Genomic DNA, 18,060 nt, shown 5'->3' with positions numbered 1-18,060 from the left:
ACTATTTTCTATCCATTCGTTGGCAAAAGAAATGCAATTTCTTTTTTATAAAAAAATGTTATTATAACAGAATAGAAATATATTGAAAAACATTTTAAATTTGTAATGCTAAAAGAGTTTAGTCTCAACGGGTCAAATCCTTTATGTTCTTCCACGGTCATACCCAAAAGGTAGTTCGCCAGATTATTAGATATTAAATTCCACGCGTCTACTATGAATGGACAACTGAGTATACATAAATGTCTCACAGTGTTTATATACGATCCCATTCAATAAATACTTCTGTTAGGAATTAAAACCTTAACATTAGACGGTTAGATACATTTCACTCAACCAAGAAATTCATACTATTCATTCATTCATTCTTACATACAGTCACCCAAATAATTGTTTCCACCAGTCTATCAAATCAAATAATGGGTTAAACTATACTTTCATAGTTTATCTTTATTTAAAGTTTCAGTTATATACTGATTTTAATTTATATTTTACTATAATATTTTTTAACTACAATATTTTTAGCAAATTTTGTTATGACATTTTTTTACCGCTATCAAAACTATTAAGTTGGGAAAATAAAATACTAGAGACTGGTGCATTATATACATAATCAGTTTATTTTTAACAGAAAAAATTACTTTTTTTTATAAAAAATTATAATATGCAGTAAAAGTTAAATTGAGGTAACTTGATTCTTATATTTTATTTCTTTTTCTTTTATTAATAGAGCGTATAGGAAAAAAAGTTGTCTATAGTATAACAATTACAGTCGATTTATGTAGTATAATTATTTGGTCAATAGTTGATTGAGTAGTTAAAATTTTTATAATTTGAGTTAGTTTTAGAAATCGGACTATTATCACTAGAAAATTAATGATATATCAATAATTCTCATGATAATTCATTTGAAAATTTAAGTAATTATATTTATTATACAGTTAAAAATTGACTCAAATTATTAAAATATTTTACTTAAAGCATGATAGTTATAACATCTCAAAAATACAGTCTAAAACTATATAATAGAATAATCACATTGAATAATAATACAGATCAGTCTTACACTAAAGAGAACGTATACAAAGAGCTACAAACTTAAACTGTGCAAGATAAGAAATTTTGACCGAACGATTTACAAAAAAAACAAACATCGGACGGTCATACAAAACGAAAGGGAGAAGGTGATCGATTGACCACCTTACAATTAAACTAAACTACTGACCGAACGTCCTACTGTTCGGTCTTCACTTCTACTTCTACCAAATTTTTTCTTCCAGCGCCTCTTCCACCAGCTCGTCTCCTTCTGCTCACATTCACACGGATGATCATTGCAACGACAAGGACGGACGTACAAAACCAGACAACACAGGAAAAACACAGGGTAAGCTTATGTAATTTAATCCAAGTATAAACATACATTTCTCACATTCAAGCACATAAGATACATTTCAACATACGTTTCAAGCAGGGCCTACTACTAGACTGACTGTCCGGACTGTATGAAATCTGTGTAGCTACGACGTTCATGCACCCGGGTGATGTAATAACTGGAATACTCTCATCAGCTGCCACCCGAGGTTAGTCCTATCTGTCCAAAGTACCCCTAAGGACTAGGACCTCCTTTTGTTCCCACACATGACCTACCCTCCTCTACGTGAGGACGAGTACTCACGGAACATCAGGATGAACCGCCAACTTAGCATAACCACATTCATACTTTACAAATTCAGTAATCATCCATGAGTCGTTCCTCCCTAGAACGCTCGTTCAAAATCCACAACATTTCCATATCACATTTTCTTCATCTTTCATTAATAAGTATCTCATTTAACCACCTCGCACAAAGATTCAGAAGGATTCCAAATAACGAACGTTCAACCCGAACTCAGAACGAGACCAGACACGTAGAGTAAAATTACGAGATCTCAAATTTTGGAATAGATTAAGAACAAGGGATTGATATTGGGTTGAGAAAGATAACGAGCACAATCATATATTCCAAGAAACAAAAGAAACGAACGTCAATTACAACGCTGAGCCAATTTAGATGAACTGATTCTTGAGAACTCCATATGAACGTCAAAAAGACCAGACCAAGAACGAGGACTCCAGAGTGAAACCAATGAAGAAGGATATTTCAAGGCATTTCAAAACTAATACTTAGAATGATTCACATGAAGAGACCAAACACTTATGAATACTTAGTTTAATTGAGTTTGGTATCAAGAAATCCGAATGTCAGTCAAAGACTGAACACTATAGTGAGCGAACCCAAGAGGGCTTGAACGAACGTTCTTATTATGAAGTTTAGCTTAAGAAGCTAGAACGAGTGCCTGGTGTAAGACCAAACACTTGCTTAGGACGAACACTTAGTATAAGATCTAGTGCTACTAAATTTAAAGAGAAGAGGTTTGATAAATATACTAAAATAGTATTGGAGTAGTGTCTAAGAGTAACTAAAATATACAAATACGTATAGAAATATATATGCTTAAACTTATCACGGAATACCAAGACACAACTATACTTGGCCGAACGCCAAAGCATAGTATTACAACACGAAGACGCTCGTCCTCAACTAGGATTCTTTCCAAATGAAAGAATCCAATTCTAACCAAGTTCACTTAGAAAACCGAACGGTCAAAGACCGTTCAGTAACGAACGTACACTTTCTTAGGGGAATTTCATATTCAAAATTCATATATATTCAAACTCATTTCCTAACATATAACTTCATAACTTTCCACATTCATATCATAATCACTTTCATATTTCATAACATCCAAACATAGATATTTCATACATTTCATGCATCAGAACATAGCACAACCATATTTCATTTCCAGTCATCAAATCAACGAACGTTCATACAGCACAGTAAACATACATATTAAATTAAATAAGCTTCCCTTACCTCTGAGCGTGAACGAACGTCCTACAGACCGAAATTCAGTTCGCCGAACTACGATTCCTTCTACCCTCAACGCTCAACGACTCTTCGAACCAAAATCAAACAACAGACCAAAATGGTTCAGAATGAAACTAAGAACTCATGCAACCAGAACTTGGTTTGCATGTGTACAAGAACGAACGGCTAAGGACAAGAAGAACTTACCTATTCAGAATTCGAAACTAATCGGTTCAAACTGAAGCTTGGGACGCTGGAAGTGCTCCTACGATGCCTGAATGGAGATCGGAGTAAAGAAAGAGTGAGTTTTGGTAGAGAGAAGGGAGAGCTTTTAGAGAGAAGGAGGAGAAAATGAAAGATCAGAGTTTTGGAGAAGAAGAGTGAATGAGAGAGTGTGACGCGAATTTCAGAAAAATCAGTTTTGTTGAAAACGAACGTCCGCTCTCCTGCTGACACCTGCATTCCACTATCTGATTTTCGGATCCTCGTTGCTTGACACCTGACATCCGTTCAGAGGAGTTTTTGGGTGTGTTTTTAATGAGCTCTGACAATAGTACTTCTTGCCGATAATCTACCATATATAAAATAATACTATAGTAAAGACTTAGATTACCAAACAATTTAAAAATTGTTAGGAGTTTGGTGTTGAGGAAAATTACTAGACATTTTATATCAATTCAGTACCCAAAGAAAGGTTTAGCAACTTACAAGAAAGAAAGGTAAAATAAATAAAAATAAAATACAGTACCCAAAGAAAAGTTTAGCAACTTACCAAAAAGAAAGTAAAATAAATATATTTACTTTTTATAAACTAATGTTGTTTTATTTGAAGACGTTACAAATAAATTAGTCCAAACAACCTACGTACGACATTTAAAAAGGAAACAATATAATATAAAGTTTACTGATACAGAAAAATTCAGATGAGTTAAATTTGAGAGGATAGTCATACTGCACTAACAAAATTTTAATCTGAACCTATATCTAGAATTCAATTGTTACCAACTCCACTAACTTTATCTGCTGGTATATACTACATAATAGTATGCAATAAGGTTTGAGCGAAGAAAATAAAAAATGTATAAGACAATTGGTGACAGGAGGGTGGGTGAAAAAAACAAAACAGGGAATTGCGAGTGAAGAAGAAGGTGTTGCAAAGGCGCGTGGAGTTGAACGGGGAACAAAACGAGACGTCCAAATCTCCGACACTCTAACTACAAAATCCAAGTATTCCACTCTTCTTCAGCAACTTCCATTATCATTCCCTCTCTTTCTCTAACTAAACTCACTTCATTTTCTCTCTCTCCACCATGACTTGACTTCACCAATGGGCTTTCTCCGTCGAATTTTCGGCGCCAAAAAACCCTCAGACTCCAAACCCCCCAAGAAAAGATGGGCCTTCCTCAAGCCTACAGCCCGGAACAAGTCACTCCCACCGCCACCGCCCCCTTCTGCCTTCAACGCCCACTTTGATTCTTCCAATCCTTTGGACGCCAACAAGCATGCCATCGCCGTCGCCGCCGCTACTGCCGCCGTCGCCGAGGCCGCCCTAGCCGCTGCGCACGCCGCAGCAGAGGTTGTCAGACTCACGAGCGGCGCCACCGCCGCCACAAGTACCAGCAACAGCACAAGACCGGCTGCCGCGGCGCGTGTTAGCCAACTGCGGTTGCCGGAGCAGACTGCCGCCGTTAAGATACAATCAGCGTTCCGTGGCTACCTGGTAAGTTAAAAACAAATACCAAGAATTAGAAAATTGTTTTTCTTCATGGTCATGTTTTTTTTCTTCCGAAGTTTATCTGTCTCGGTTTATATTTTGTGTGAAAAATATTCTTCCACGGTCATAACTGACTTAATTTATTTGACTATTTTTTTATTGAAATGGAATTTTTTCCACGGATTTCCTCGGGAACAAACGATGGTCAAAATTGCTTATTTTTGAATAATGAGACTTTTTTTTAATCTTTAAATAAATTTTTGAACTGAAAGCAACCTGTTCCGGGGACATAGGTATTGGTCCCCTTCCACCACCACACCCCACCTTTACTTCCTTCCAAAATCCTATATGAATTCATTGTTATATAATTAATTAAAGACTTCTTTTTATTTTTTTATTTTATATAGTAAGATTCTGGAAAGTATTTGTTCTCTCTGTCCTCTCAGAGTTGGATACTGCTGCTGAGTGCTGACAATTTACTATATGTATATTATCTCATCATACTCAAATTGCAGATTCCTTTTATTTTTCTATTATAACCTTTTCGACACAGTTTACGTTTGACTAATCATAATTTATATACTTACATTTGATGAAGAAATTCATTTTTTCCTTTTCTGGTCGCATGACATGATCATTTCTTTTGAATTATAAAAAATATTATTACATCTTCTTATCACGTGCTGTGTACAACATTTGATTCGATTTATTGCTTTGAGTCATATCTTCAATGTGCGTTTGAGTGGCTTATCTCATGAACTTTGGCTCTACATTTGGAGAATGTGACGTTGCTCTCTATTGAATATATAGTTTGATTGACAACAACGAACGACACTTTAGATAAAGTTAATGAAATTATAATTAGGAATAGCATGAAATGGAGAGTGGGAAGTTGCCCTGCCTACCCGTTTGAGATGGGTAAAGATTTGCAAGTGGGAAGCAAGGTTAAAGTTTTTTAAGAAAAAGTTCCGTTTTTGGAATTTGAGTGTGTGGGGGACTGAAAAGAGGAAAATGGGACGTGTGTGAATAGCATAAGAGTGGCCCACATAGTTGGTGAATGGTGAGTTATGATAGTTACCTTTGCAAGAGGCAAAGTAGAATGACCCTCTGCCCAAAAAACATCAAAGGTTAGTGGCCCTGTGCCAGCCCATCTTCAACCACATCTAAGCTCATGACCCTAACTACTCATTGGTGGGGATAGCCATTAATGTACTGTAATAGGAGAGAGAGAAGACCAAGTTGGTAACCACTAATCTTGTTTTTGCCCTTCTATGAGGGGAGAGTATTTCTGATCATGTCATTGTCTTGCCATATCAGAAGAGCAAGACACCACTCCTTCGTGACAAAAAAAGGGGGTTTTCACCTTGCTTTAAGATAAACTCATTCTAGCTTTAATCAGAAACAAGTAACTCTAGTTAAGTTCTTTTGTCTGAAAAAGTTAGGGAGAGAGAGAGAGAGAGAATGATGTTGCAATATTCATTGGGCTAATGAACTTAACTACTTTTACCTTATTGGCTTTTCTACTGCTGGCTATGCTAACCAAACCAAAAGGGAAATTTAGCATAGGATGATGCAACAAATTATTACAATAATTTTTACACAAGGATGGTTTTCAGAGGAAGGAAATGATCTACTAAAAATAAAAAACAGGCCTTTAGATTCAATTGAACCGTAAAACTTTGCTGGAAAAGAAAGGAACATGATTATAGGATGGGTTTTCACGGCGTGTGTTTGTTTAATAATGACTGTGCATGTGAGATTTCCTGGTTTAGAAGGTCCCAAACTAAACATGTAGCAAACATGTTTTATTGGATTTGGATTTTCTCCTTCATGGAAATTGATTTTGTTAGTGGTCCTCTCTAGTATGGATTGGGAGAATGTGGTAGTTATAGGATGGATGGTGTGTATAAGAATATGATGGAAAATACTTGAGAAAAAAATAATAATCTGTTTGGATGAAATTGGAAGGCAAGGAGGGCATTGAGAGCACTAAAAGCATTGGTGAAGCTGCAAGCATTGGTTAGGGGCCACATTGTGAGAAAGCAAAGTGCTGATATGCTGAGGCGCATGCAGACATTGGTGAGACTTCAGGCCCAGGCACGTGCAAGCCGTGCGCACTTGTCATATAATACGCCTTCTTTCAAGTCTTCCCTTTCTCACTACCCTGTAAGCAAACACTTTCTCTTTTTCCATTTCACAACTGTTTTTTATTGTCGTTTAACTACCAACTTCAATGCTACTATGTACTACGAAAGCTGAGCAACCCAAATTGTAAAATATGAAGCTGCTTAGTCTAGTATGCTGTTTTAGGTTGAACTAATGAGGATTATCTGTTTAAAAGATTGGGTTCTATTATTGCTCAGCAAAGAATGGCTCACAACCATTAACTTGTCTGATTGATTTTTATTATTATTATTATTATTATTTATACTTACTTGTAGGTCCCTGAACAACATGAACACCCACCTCGTGTCCTGAATACAAAATTTGATGGATCTTCTATCCTTAAGGTGCACGATTCTTTCCCCATTTAAGCACCACAGATAAATAATATCTTTACTTTTTATGAAAATACTATTTTCTTTTAAAAGGCCCCCCTATCTTATTATGATTATATTTCTTCTAATAAAAAGGGCTGCATGCATTGCTTCTTTTAGTCCCTTCAGTAATGTTATTTCTCTCTCCTTCACAGTATTAAATCAACACACAAATGTATTTATTCTCTTTCTTTTGTTATTTGTTAGGCACTAAGCTTGATCATGTTCCTTAGAATTGAAAAGAAATGTTAAATGAATTTAAAAGAAAATCATCATAAATTATGAACCACTTATAACAAGTTTGCTTTAAGCTTAGATTGACGCATTGGACCGGTGTTTGAATCAGTTAGGTGTTGACATAACTTGAAGAAAAGTGTTCCACTCTTAATTCTCTTTAACTTCAATAGCATTTTCTGTTTAAAACTTGCAGAGATGTAGTTCCAATGCCAACTTTAGGAACGTTGACTCAGAACGACCCCGGTTTGATTCAAATTGGTTAAACCGTTGGATGGAATTAGATAACAAGTGCAGGCAAACTGGAGATGCTTCATTGAAAACTGGACGCCCAGACGATGATAAAAGTGACAAGATTCTCGAAGTAGATACTTGGAGGCCACACTTCAAGTCTCACCACAGTAGCAGCTCCTTTCAGACAGCACATTATTATTTGAGTTCTGACTACAATAATGATAACTTTATGGCACATGAGTCTCCATCAAAACGTTCGGCAAAGACTGTAAACCAAAGTTTCTCATCAAGGGAGGTGTTGCAGCTGAACTCTCTGAAGTTTCAGAAGGGGAAAGAAGAAGCGACTTCAAGAACTGCTGACAATAGTCCACAAGCTTTTTCAGCCAATTCTAGAAATGGAAGTGGTGCAAGGAGGGGTCCCTTTACACCTACCGGGAGTGAGTACTCCTGGGGTTTCTTCAGTGGCTACTCGGGTCACCCCAATTACATGGCAAATACTGAATCTTTTCAAGCCAAGGTTAGATCACAAAGTGCACCAAGACAAAGGCTGGAGTTTGACAGACACAGTTCCACTAGGAGACCTGTTCATGTGGTGGGGCCTAATTCAGACCAGGATTCAGATTTAAGAAACAAAGTCTTACCTGCTTCTAACACTGTCAACAGAATTGGGAGTAGTAATTTAAGGTGACTTTGAGTGTTTTATAAGACAATCTTCACTTTCTTCCATAAAATGAAGAGACATATTTCCTCTTGTTTGAGTTTTTTGTGTGTGGCAGCAGTCGAGAATGTAATTATATATTTTACCTGTATTCATATAGTCCATACACCATTATTCTCTCGTTGTTGACGTCCAGTGTGTGGATGTGTAAATGATGACTTGCTTTGACTGTTTGCTTAGTGGAGTGCATGTTTTGAATCATAACTTACATGGAATTAACCACTTCATGTAATTAATGATGGATCCTCGCAATCATTTATCGTTAGGGACAAATGCTTGGCAGTTGGCACATCATTATGTGTACGACAAAGACTTCCGTTTTTTTAATTCAGAAAGGGAAAATGTTAAGTTTGATTTCTAATAACACTTTTTTATTAACTTTACTCTTTTTGTAATTAATGTGCTATTTTGCGGTAAATGATTCGGAGTACATTTGTTTTGTCAAATTACTTTTGATATGATAGTAAGTAAACATAAAGAATGGTATTATATACTCACTTTTAACTGATTTATGTTTGCAAAATCAAAGTTGTTTCAAACTCTAAAACATATCTACTACGTAATGCATTAAGTGATCTTACCGCAGAAATTTTTGGAAAGATGTTGGCCTGTGGGGTATGCACTTTTTCCTTTGAACGCTAAAGCTTTTATCAAAATCCACTAATCTGGTTTTGCTTCTTTTGATGATTTCATCCCTCTATTCCAGAAAACGGGTCCAGGTACACATACCGTTTTTTCTATCAACTTGTAAAGGTCTTCATCTTTTTATAATATATATATATAACTTGCAATGTAATTTTGTCTTCCCTTCAAACGTGAGATGATGTATCATAATGGAATTAGCAATCATCTTATTTTCTCTATAATTTGCATGGATGCAAGTTTGACTCCGCATCCTTCTTCCTCTTAGTATCCCATTGTGCATCAAACAATAATTTTTACAAAACCTTGCCTGAGGGTTATTTAAAGAATAACTGTTGCTTTTATTTAGTATTCCCATTTTGATTTATTCACTGTGAACTCACGGAGATTAAATCTATGCTTTCTCAGTAGTTTGGTCTTTCGGTGGTCCATTTTGTCAGACAGGGACATGAAACAAAAGGACAAAATAATTCATATATGACAGCATTATTCACACCTTTGGATCTTTCCCTTATCTTGTTCTGTTCTAGTTTTTGTTTTTGATGAGACTACGAATTGGAACTGTGTCCTTGGATGCTCACCTTAGGCCATGCAGTTGAAATCAAGCGATTATATGCAGCTGTTTCTGAGAATAATTAATGTACAACTAATCTCACTTAGACACCCTACTCCTCCTTTTGTAAATGCTTTTATCAAATGCCTACTTATAATGCACACGCACTTTCCTTTTCCTGCTTTTATAAAGTGTGACCACCTTCATTATGCCAAAATCATTAGCTTTTCTCCACTGATGCAAAAGTTGTAAAGGAGTAACAACTTTGAATTGAATTGCACCTTTACAATAAAGAGGTCAGATTTACTGTTAGCGGATTTCTCCTGAATTAAAAGCAAGAGAGAGCTCGAGTTTTATGGTTGACATCGGTCATTATGAATTAGTTGAACTGATCTCACTCAAACGTAAAATACTAGAAAAATGGGTGCAATAAAACTTTGGAACGACCTTAGCTTCAAGTATCCAACGACAACCACCACCCAACATATTGGTGTGGGGACATAGCAATGTCACTAACATGGCTATGAACATCTGCCATGGTCACACCACATATATTCATATATTTTTAGTGACTATTAATGGTGGTAGATGAAGACCTTCTTCTATCTTATTTAAACATGAACTCTAAATGGATTATTATACGCCAAATATGGTATAAAAGTATAAACTATACTTATAAAGTTATAAAGTACAGTCTGTATTAGGATCAATATTGAATCCGAAAGAGATACCACATAAGCCTGGTAAGATACCAATGGCTGAGGCATTTGAACTGAAATTGTCAATGAGGTCCATTAAACACCTACAAACATATTGCCTATTATCAGCAGTGTTGGCAATATTGTTCACCCCAGACATAGCATCACAACAAGGGGACCCTGGAATGGGGTCTGGGGTGCCGTGGGTGATGAACAAGGAGCATGCTGAGAAAAGCTGAGTAATTATGGAGCATTCTATAAATGAAGATACAATTGGAGCCGAGGACAACAACATCGCCAACCCAATTATTCTTAAAGCCTTGTTGCATCCCACACAAAGTTCCATCACAATATGCTTCTAAGGAAGACTTTCTTTTCCCCCTATTGCCTTTCCTTAAAGAAACTAAGTTATATGATATATAAGAATAACATAATGGGTTGGTGTGCAATGTGAAGCATGTGGTTTTACATGAATTTTCTATGAGCTTTGAGACATGCATGACGTAACCATTTGAAAAGATATCATGGTCCTAGTTTTATTAATCTTTACAGAAGCAGTAAAAATGACATGGTGTCGTGGTGTAGTTGGTTATCACGTCAGTCTAACACACTGAAGGTCTCCGGTTCGAGTCCGGGCGACGCCACTTTTACCTTAGTTTTTCAACTTTTTAATTATACTTCTGACTTATGAAGAAAGTAGATGGGCTAAGTTATAAGTGTTTTTTTCAGAACCCCAATTGAACTTGTTAAGAAATCCCCGTTTGTACCAAAGTAATGGGTAAGCCCAACCGAGTGTACAGTAGAAGTAATGAACAGCTGGTAGTCTTTAAATACAAACACAAATTAGGTGAACCCAAAAGGGTATTGTTAAAGGAATGAGTGGTGATTCTGGTGAGACGTCAACCTATTTGTTCTCACCAATTGCTTTACTACCTAATTTGTCTTTTTCTTAACACATTATCTGTTTGACGGATATTTTTTCTGCTTATTGCTTCTTATAAAAAATTGAGCGTTGGCCATAGTTTAAATTCCACGATGCTTGTACCAAAATTGTCTTCCTTCCTTATGAACAATGATAATTGCTTCAGAATTCTCGAATTTAAATTCCAAGTCCATGATTACTTTATATTCATATACAAGATGGAAACTGGGTTCATATACAAGTTTCTTTGTATATCACATACTATATAACAAAGAAAGAAGTTAGCATATATCCATAAAGGCAAACCAATTATTTGAAGCAAAAAAGAAAAAGAAAGAAGGAAATGCACAAAACAACCAGGTTTCTGTGAGCTATGGCTATACACGTAAAAGAACTTGCAAGTGAATATCGTTTGCCCACTCTGACTTAACTGCCATTGCTGCATTCCCATTTAGAGGTCGGGACACATGTTAGGTACCGACACCAATGGCAGTGATCATACCCTTTCTCACCCCGGAATAGCATCACCAATGCAATTGTTAACCTGCCATTCAATAAAAAATCAGTGATTTTAGCATGTATTTGTTTAATACATTTTATGCATGAATTCATGAAACTATTTAATGACTTACAGGTTTTCTGGTGTCAACATAGATAAGATGTCAAAATTTATATTGATGTTTAACATGAACTTATTTAAAATTCACCTGATTATATCGACATGTAAAAAAGACATGTAAAAAAGACAAGAAAATTGTCTAAGACCGTATACTATACTACATACCAAATTAAAACAATATATTAGTTCTATTCTATCAATTATAGAAAAATCCTTATCAAAATAACAACATTACTGTTGAGGGATATAAGGGAGGAACTAACCCTGCAGCCAACAGAACAAGAGACACTATCCATAAAACATATTGGTAAGCTTTGTACTTAGACTTCAAACGCACACCGGCAGGAAGTCGACGCTGCTCTAACCATCCAAACTGAGGACGAGGCAACAAAATAAAACCTAGGAGAAATCCCACCACGAATCCTCCAATGTGAGCAAAGTTATCCACGTGTGGCAAAATGCCAATGCCAAGGTTGATCACAATGATCACTAGAAGGGTGAGTAATGCCATTGCCTACAGAAAAAGGCACAAGAATGAGTCAAAAACAAAAGTTGACATTTGCCATATTAATCTAATTTAAAGGAATGGTACTAATTGATGACAATGAGCCACAGTGTAAGAAGATTTTATGTGTCTCTCATGTTGAAGAAAACTGACAAACATACCGAAAACCATAAAGAATTAACTAGACTCACTTTGTTGGAATATATAGTCCAGTTTGTGATAAGTTCAGATAGCATTGCGCCAAGAAGTCCAAAAAGGGCACCAGAAGCACCCACCGAAGTGTGGTCTCTGATAAACAGACATGACAGAACACTTCCACCAAACCCAGACACCAGGTATATAACTCCAATCCTCACTGCCATGAATTTGACAAAGGAAAATGTTAGGTCCATGTACAACCTAAACATTGACCAAAAGAGAAACTAAACTAAGTTTCGTAGGAAGCAAATGATAAACTCAGAAGTTCTGTTTTACTGATTTTACGTGAGATTTTACTTTTCTGCAAGAAAAACATACCAAACCCGAATTGCTGTTCCAGACGAATCCCAATGAATACCAGACTCAACATGTTAGCAAGCAAATGAATAATCCCAGCGTGTAACCAAATGCAAGTGACAAGTCTCCATCCTTGATGCCCGTTCACAACATTATCCCACCGAAGGGCTCCCATCTTGGTCAATCTTCATACGTCAATGAAACATTTGAAATCAATAAATTTTCCCGAGAACAAAATAGGCTATCATTTGAACTGTTACAAGAACTGTGCATGCAAGTTACAATTACAAGATTGGAAAACCCACACCCTCATTGCTGGATAGATAAATACTTTGCTTTGGCCCTTTTGGTAGAAGTGTACAACCAAGTCAAGAACCCGAATGAAACAAGTCAGCTGCAACCATTTGTAGCTCAATATGTATCCAATAAAATTCAAATGTCGATGAATATAAAATCCCATTTCACATTTCTTAAGAATGACAACATGAAACCAGTCAACAAAACCAAACTGAGATACAAAAGGGAAAAAAAAGAAAGAAGAAAAAAAGCGTTTCCTGGAGCATTCAACCTGAAACAAAGTACAGGTCCAAACACCAGTTTTCAAGAATCCTTGAACCTTACATTGTTTGGCCCTTAAAAAGGGTGATGGAGAAAGCATTATAAAAAACTTATACTGCTCTATCATACAATAATAAAGAACGAAATTTAAAAGAATATAACTCCATAGCGTTGTGCGTTGTGGCTAATTTTTTAAGACATAAAAAATGACATAGTCCTAGCCAAGTCAAACGGTTGTTAATCACAAAATGCGCCCAACTTTCTCAGTTCAGTTGAGGAACTTGAGCACGCAAAGAACCTTTACGTTTCACCCTTCTCGGCTTTCTTTCCTTTCCTTCAAATGCACGAGTAATTATAAAATATCCAATGAAAGTGTTACTCTGTCCATAAAGGGTCTTATTAAGGATACGATGTTTTTAAAATCAAAACGATTCCCCAAAAGATTTTTTTTTTTATCTCTTACTTTACTTTAAGTATGATTACATCTTATAATCGGCACTGAGATGAAAAAAATCAATTGAGAAGTGTGGATATTCGTCGCAAAAGTAAGAAAAAGATGTCATCGAGTTCGCCAATCTCTACCAAGAGAACAGTTCAGAAAAGGCAATGAAGAGTGAGTCGTTTGAAATTTGAAATTCATCTCATAGAGTAAACACAAAAAATTACCATAAAGCACTCGCTTAGCATGCACAACATATTTAAGAACACACCCAATTCACTAAATTGAGCAAAATTTTCCAAAGAAGACAAAACCAATAACAACCGGGGGGAAAAATCCCAAATTGGGTTCTATCCAAAATGAGACCCCAAATAAAAGCGTATCAAAATTCCCCAAGAGAAAGGAATAATAAAACCAGAAACGAAAACAATCAAATAAATAGCACATGGTATTAAATAAAAACAAGTCATTGAACTTACGTTGAAGAAGAAGGACCAAGCAACGGATTCTCCTGCATAGGTTCGAAGGAGAACCTTCCAAGGAACTTGGCCACGCAGCCACCTTGGAGACCGAGGTTATTCTTGGGACAATTGTTGATGTACATGGAAACAACAAAAACAGCAATATTAGCAACCACAAACATAGGAACCAGCCATGATGTCCAATGGGTATCAGCTTCGTAAAGATTAGAAGATTCATGCGCAGTGTAGTTTTCCTCTGTTCTGTTGTTCTTGGTTCTCCCACCGCCACTCTCAAGATCTCTTCTGGCCATAATCTCTGTCTCTCGATCAAACCCAATTTCCAAGTCTCAAACTTTATTCTGTAAGGATGCTTTATAGGAGAAAAGAAAGAAGTGGAGTTGGTGAATGGGTATAAATTGGGGAATGAGGGGGAAAAAAGTACAAGTTAGTGGGGTGAGCCATTTCACTCTGTCATTCGTTGCTAACCGCCACTGTAAGAACTTCGCATTACCCACATCAAACTATTTATTTGAGTTTCTGATCAGTCCCAAAATTTCGATATTTTAGTTAGATAATGATTCCACAAAATATATAAATATATAAAGATTAAAAAATATATTTATAATAGAATATTAACAGGTAATAATGAAGATTTTTTATAATATTGTCAAAAAAATAGTCCAACGAAAGTCATCCAAATTTACGCAATTTTGAACTGATTGGACTTGGGACGATGTGGCAGGTTTTGGTTGGTAGATAGGTTTAGATATTGTGATGGTGGGAGCAGTGGATGAGTTTTGTGTTAAGCACTGATAAGTCATGTCCATATAGACCGAAATAGAGCATGAACGGGTAAGTTGCAATTAGGAATGGCAACGGTTGCTGCGCTGGTTTGGTTCGTTATTTCATACTGATTATACTTTTCTTACCATTTTTATTAATTGATTATTTTTTATTAAAAATTGATATTAATAGTATTAAATATTCAATACAAAAATTATATATTTTCGTATAATTAAGTATCATATATTAAAAAATAAATTATAATTAAATTTTAGATTAAAATGTCAAATAATAATTGAATTAAAATAAATAAAGTATATAAAATATTTCACAATCAATTTTATGAATCTATCCAATTTGTAAAATTAATAAAATAAAATTGATTTACAAATTGATAAAGTTAAAAAATATTTTTAAAACATTACAAAAAAGAAAATAAATATTTAAATTTTAAAAATATTTCAAACGTTTTTTATTGATTTTTTTTCTTACATATAGATAAATATTATATTAAATTAAATTGAAAAAGAGAAATAAAATGATAATAATTCAGTTTTAGATGTAAATATTTTCTCTTTTGAACTTGAATCTATTTTTAAAAATGTAGGAAGAATATTATTGGTTTGAGGGATGAATATGTCTTCTTATATATTTCATATTTCTTGATATTGATATGGTCAGGATAATAGTTCAAACTATAAGAAGTCCGAATAGATCATAAAAAAGTAATATTAAACCTTCAAAAAAATAAAGATTTTTAAATAACTATAAAAAATTTTAGAACAAGTTTAATATGGTGAAGAATTTGATTATTGAATTTTGATTTTCTACTTGTGTTGCATTGGTTTACTTTTTTTATCCATATGTATTTCTTAATTTTTTTTCATCATGGATATTTTTTTTGCATGTGTTAGATATATTTTTATTATGGATTCGACAAGGTTCTCTCATGTTTTCGGTTCTTTTTTTTTTCTTTCTTTTCAATAAAATTTTCATTTTAAATAAAATATCAGAAAAATATTTTTAAATATAAATTTAAATAAAAATAATAATTATAAATTATTATAAATAAATTTAATTTATTTAAAAACTAAATTTAAATGAATTACTTTAAAATATAAATAAGAAAAAATAAAAATACTTAATTTTCATGAATATAAATGAAAAATACAAAATATATCAAATTAAATTTCAAATAATTATTTATGATATATATTTTTTAGTGAAATTTTTATTTAAATTAATTAATTTAAAAACATTCAAATAAATTTTACTAGTTGATAATTAAATATTTTTATATGTTATTCACATATAATTATTAAAGATATATAGTCAACATCTGTTAGAAAATTTATTTATAGATATTCATGTGTATTGATTATTTTATCATTCCTAATTCGAAACTATTTACATTACATATTTATAAACTTTTTTTAAAAAGTTCTTTGTGAGAATCCTAAATTTTTATGAAAATTTTATATTAAATATATTTTTGAAATTTATTAAATTAAGATTATATTTGTTAACCAAAACCATCTAATAAATTTAAAATGGAGTGTTATGCATTAAAAACAAATTTTAGGAGACATACATTAGAACATTATAATCAATGTCCTAAATACAATATGGAGAGAGAATTTTAGATTGCAGCATCGACATGATTTTTATTAGAGCCTGTCCCAAAAATGTAGGCAATCGGTGCGTGAAAACAATCACAAGTATAATTCCACGGATTTATTGAGTCCTATTTCATTCTTCAAAGGCCGAATAGCGCATTGGATCTAACATTCTCTGACTCGGGTGTTCTCCCTCCACCATCACCACTTCTCCCTCCAACTCCCCAACCTTCTACAAAAAAAATTTAATTACAAAAATAATTTTTTTTATTTTTAAATTTATTTATTTACTTTAAACTCAAACTCTATCTTTCTATCCATTTTTACTTTTCACTCAACCACATCTCCCAACTCTTCTTCTCTCTTTTTTCAGATTCCCACCCCAACTCCACCACATTCGTTTGTTTTAATTACAAAAATATTAATATAATAAAATTATATATTTCATATAATTAAACTAGTAAATAATTTTTTATATAATTATAAAATTGTTAAAGAATACAAAAATCATATATAAAAATATATATTATACAAAAACATTAAAACAAAAAACTAATTATATATAACTGCAAAATACAAAAAAAATATAAATATAAACTAATAACAATAAAGATCTTCAAAAATACATTATTAAAATATATCAAAAATATATTAAAAAATAATACATCAAAACATATAAATTACATTATTAAAATATCTCCAAAATTAATATAAATAAATAAATTAAAAATAAACATGTAACTTTAAACGGATGTCAACATCCGTTTAAAGCAAAACGGATATCGACATCCATTTTCCCTTAAAAGGATGTTGACATTCGCAGAGAGATACTCACATCTGTTTAAAGATTATATGTTTATTCTTTTAGGGTTTATTACGCACCTTCACGACGAATCCTTCAAGCACCACCACACACCGATCTTGGCACGGTTGATCAATTGCTTCCACCACCACTTGCAATCTCTCACTAAGCACACCAGCTAATGAAAGTTTACCACACTCTGAGACCACAATTCTATCACAATTAAAAGAATGAGAGGAAGAAGTGGAACGTGAAAAAGAGGAAAAAGAGCACAATGAAATAATGAGGGGACGAACGATAAAGAGAAAGAAGAGTTGTCGCTGCATACATGTAGAGGATTGGAGTGGGTAGAGGTTAAAAAAAACTATTAACCCTAAAATTTTACTAAAGGTAAAATATGAATGAGAAAATAAAGAGAGGGGTAAAACATGAATAAAGTGGTGAAGGGAGCAAGGGATGGCAATGGAGGGAGCAACACCCCTCTGACTTCTATGTGCAAAGTTCAAGCCCACATCTTAATCGCAAATTTTTAATTATAAATACCACAACCTAACAAATGTATAAACAAATATTCCATAACCAAACAAAAGGCAACACTTAAATAACTAAAATTAATGAGTGA

At 33.9% G+C, this 18,060-nt stretch overlaps 3 protein-coding genes and 1 non-coding gene across 5 annotated transcripts; 2 read left to right on the top strand and 2 right to left on the bottom strand.

The window, feature by feature from the left end:
• Nucleotides 1-4,009: 4,009 nt before the first annotated feature.
• LOC124832475 (protein IQ-DOMAIN 23) lies at nucleotides 4,010-8,567 on the top strand. 2 transcript variants are annotated; one of them, XM_047306685.2, is made up of 4 exons: nucleotides 4,014-4,628; nucleotides 6,591-6,788; nucleotides 7,064-7,132; nucleotides 7,590-8,567. In XM_047306685.2, the coding sequence occupies exons 1-4, from the start codon at nucleotides 4,236-4,238 to the stop codon at nucleotides 8,313-8,315; spliced, it is 1,386 nt and encodes a 461-aa protein (XP_047162641.1). In that variant the 5' UTR covers nucleotides 4,014-4,235; the 3' UTR covers nucleotides 8,316-8,567. The 2 variants fall into 2 exon arrangements, with proteins under 2 accessions (XP_047162642.1, XP_047162641.1); XM_047306686.2 differs by lacking the exon at nucleotides 7,064-7,132 and having other exon boundaries at nucleotides 4,010-4,628.
• Nucleotides 8,568-9,975: 1,408 nt separating this feature from the next.
• LOC124832477 (putative non-specific lipid-transfer protein 14) lies at nucleotides 9,976-10,609 on the bottom strand. The gene has a single exon (XM_088095850.1). The coding sequence runs from the start codon at nucleotides 10,582-10,584 to the stop codon at nucleotides 10,222-10,224; it is 363 nt and encodes a 120-aa protein (XP_087951976.1). The 5' UTR covers nucleotides 10,585-10,609; the 3' UTR covers nucleotides 9,976-10,221.
• A 199-nt stretch (nucleotides 10,610-10,808) lies between these two features.
• TRNAV-AAC (transfer RNA valine (anticodon AAC)) lies at nucleotides 10,809-10,882 on the top strand. The gene has a single exon. It is a non-coding gene; the product is annotated as a tRNA-Val (tRNA).
• Nucleotides 10,883-11,336: 454 nt separating this feature from the next.
• LOC124832476 (RHOMBOID-like protein 2) lies at nucleotides 11,337-14,734 on the bottom strand. Its single transcript, XM_047306688.2, has 5 exons — nucleotides 14,256-14,734; nucleotides 12,801-12,964; nucleotides 12,476-12,639; nucleotides 12,043-12,293; nucleotides 11,337-11,704 (listed from the first exon to the last, which is right to left on the bottom strand). The coding sequence occupies exons 1-5, from the start codon at nucleotides 14,546-14,548 to the stop codon at nucleotides 11,587-11,589; spliced, it is 990 nt and encodes a 329-aa protein (XP_047162644.1). The 5' UTR covers nucleotides 14,549-14,734; the 3' UTR covers nucleotides 11,337-11,586.
• Nucleotides 14,735-18,060: the final 3,326 nt, after the last annotated feature.

The sequence above is a fragment of the Vigna umbellata genome, chromosome 8 (genome assembly GCF_029865625.1).
Source record: "Vigna umbellata cultivar VRB3 chromosome 8, Vumbellata_1.0, whole genome shotgun sequence".
In the NCBI taxonomy this organism is placed as follows: domain Eukaryota; kingdom Viridiplantae; phylum Streptophyta; class Magnoliopsida; order Fabales; family Fabaceae; genus Vigna; species Vigna umbellata.
Note: the sequence above shows the minus strand (reverse complement) of the source record. Positions and strands in the feature narration are given on the sequence as shown.

Excerpts from the sequence above, each read along its gene's own strand:
- LOC124832477 (XM_088095850.1), bottom strand. The coding sequence starts at position 10,584 with ATGGAACTTTGTGTGGGATGCAACAAGGCTTTAAGAATAATTGGGTTG.
- LOC124832475 (XM_047306685.2), top strand. The coding sequence starts at position 4,236 with ATGGGCTTTCTCCGTCGAATTTTCGGCGCCAAAAAACCCTCAGACTCC. Across the intron at positions 6,789-7,063 it reads CTTCCCTTTCTCACTACCCT|GTCCCTGAACAACATGAACA; the intron begins GTAAGCAAACAC and ends ACTTACTTGTAG. Across the intron at positions 7,133-7,589 it reads ATGGATCTTCTATCCTTAAG|AGATGTAGTTCCAATGCCAA; the intron begins GTGCACGATTCT and ends TAAAACTTGCAG.
- LOC124832476 (XM_047306688.2), bottom strand. The coding sequence starts at position 14,548 with ATGGCCAGAAGAGATCTTGAGAGTGGCGGTGGGAGAACCAAGAACAAC. Across the intron at positions 12,965-14,255 it reads CTTGGTCCTTCTTCTTCAAC|ATTGACCAAGATGGGAGCCC; the intron begins GTAAGTTCAATG and ends TGACGTATGAAG. Across the intron at positions 11,705-12,042 it reads CTTGTTCTGTTGGCTGCAGG|GTTAACAATTGCATTGGTGA; the intron begins GTTAGTTCCTCC and ends ATTGAATGGCAG.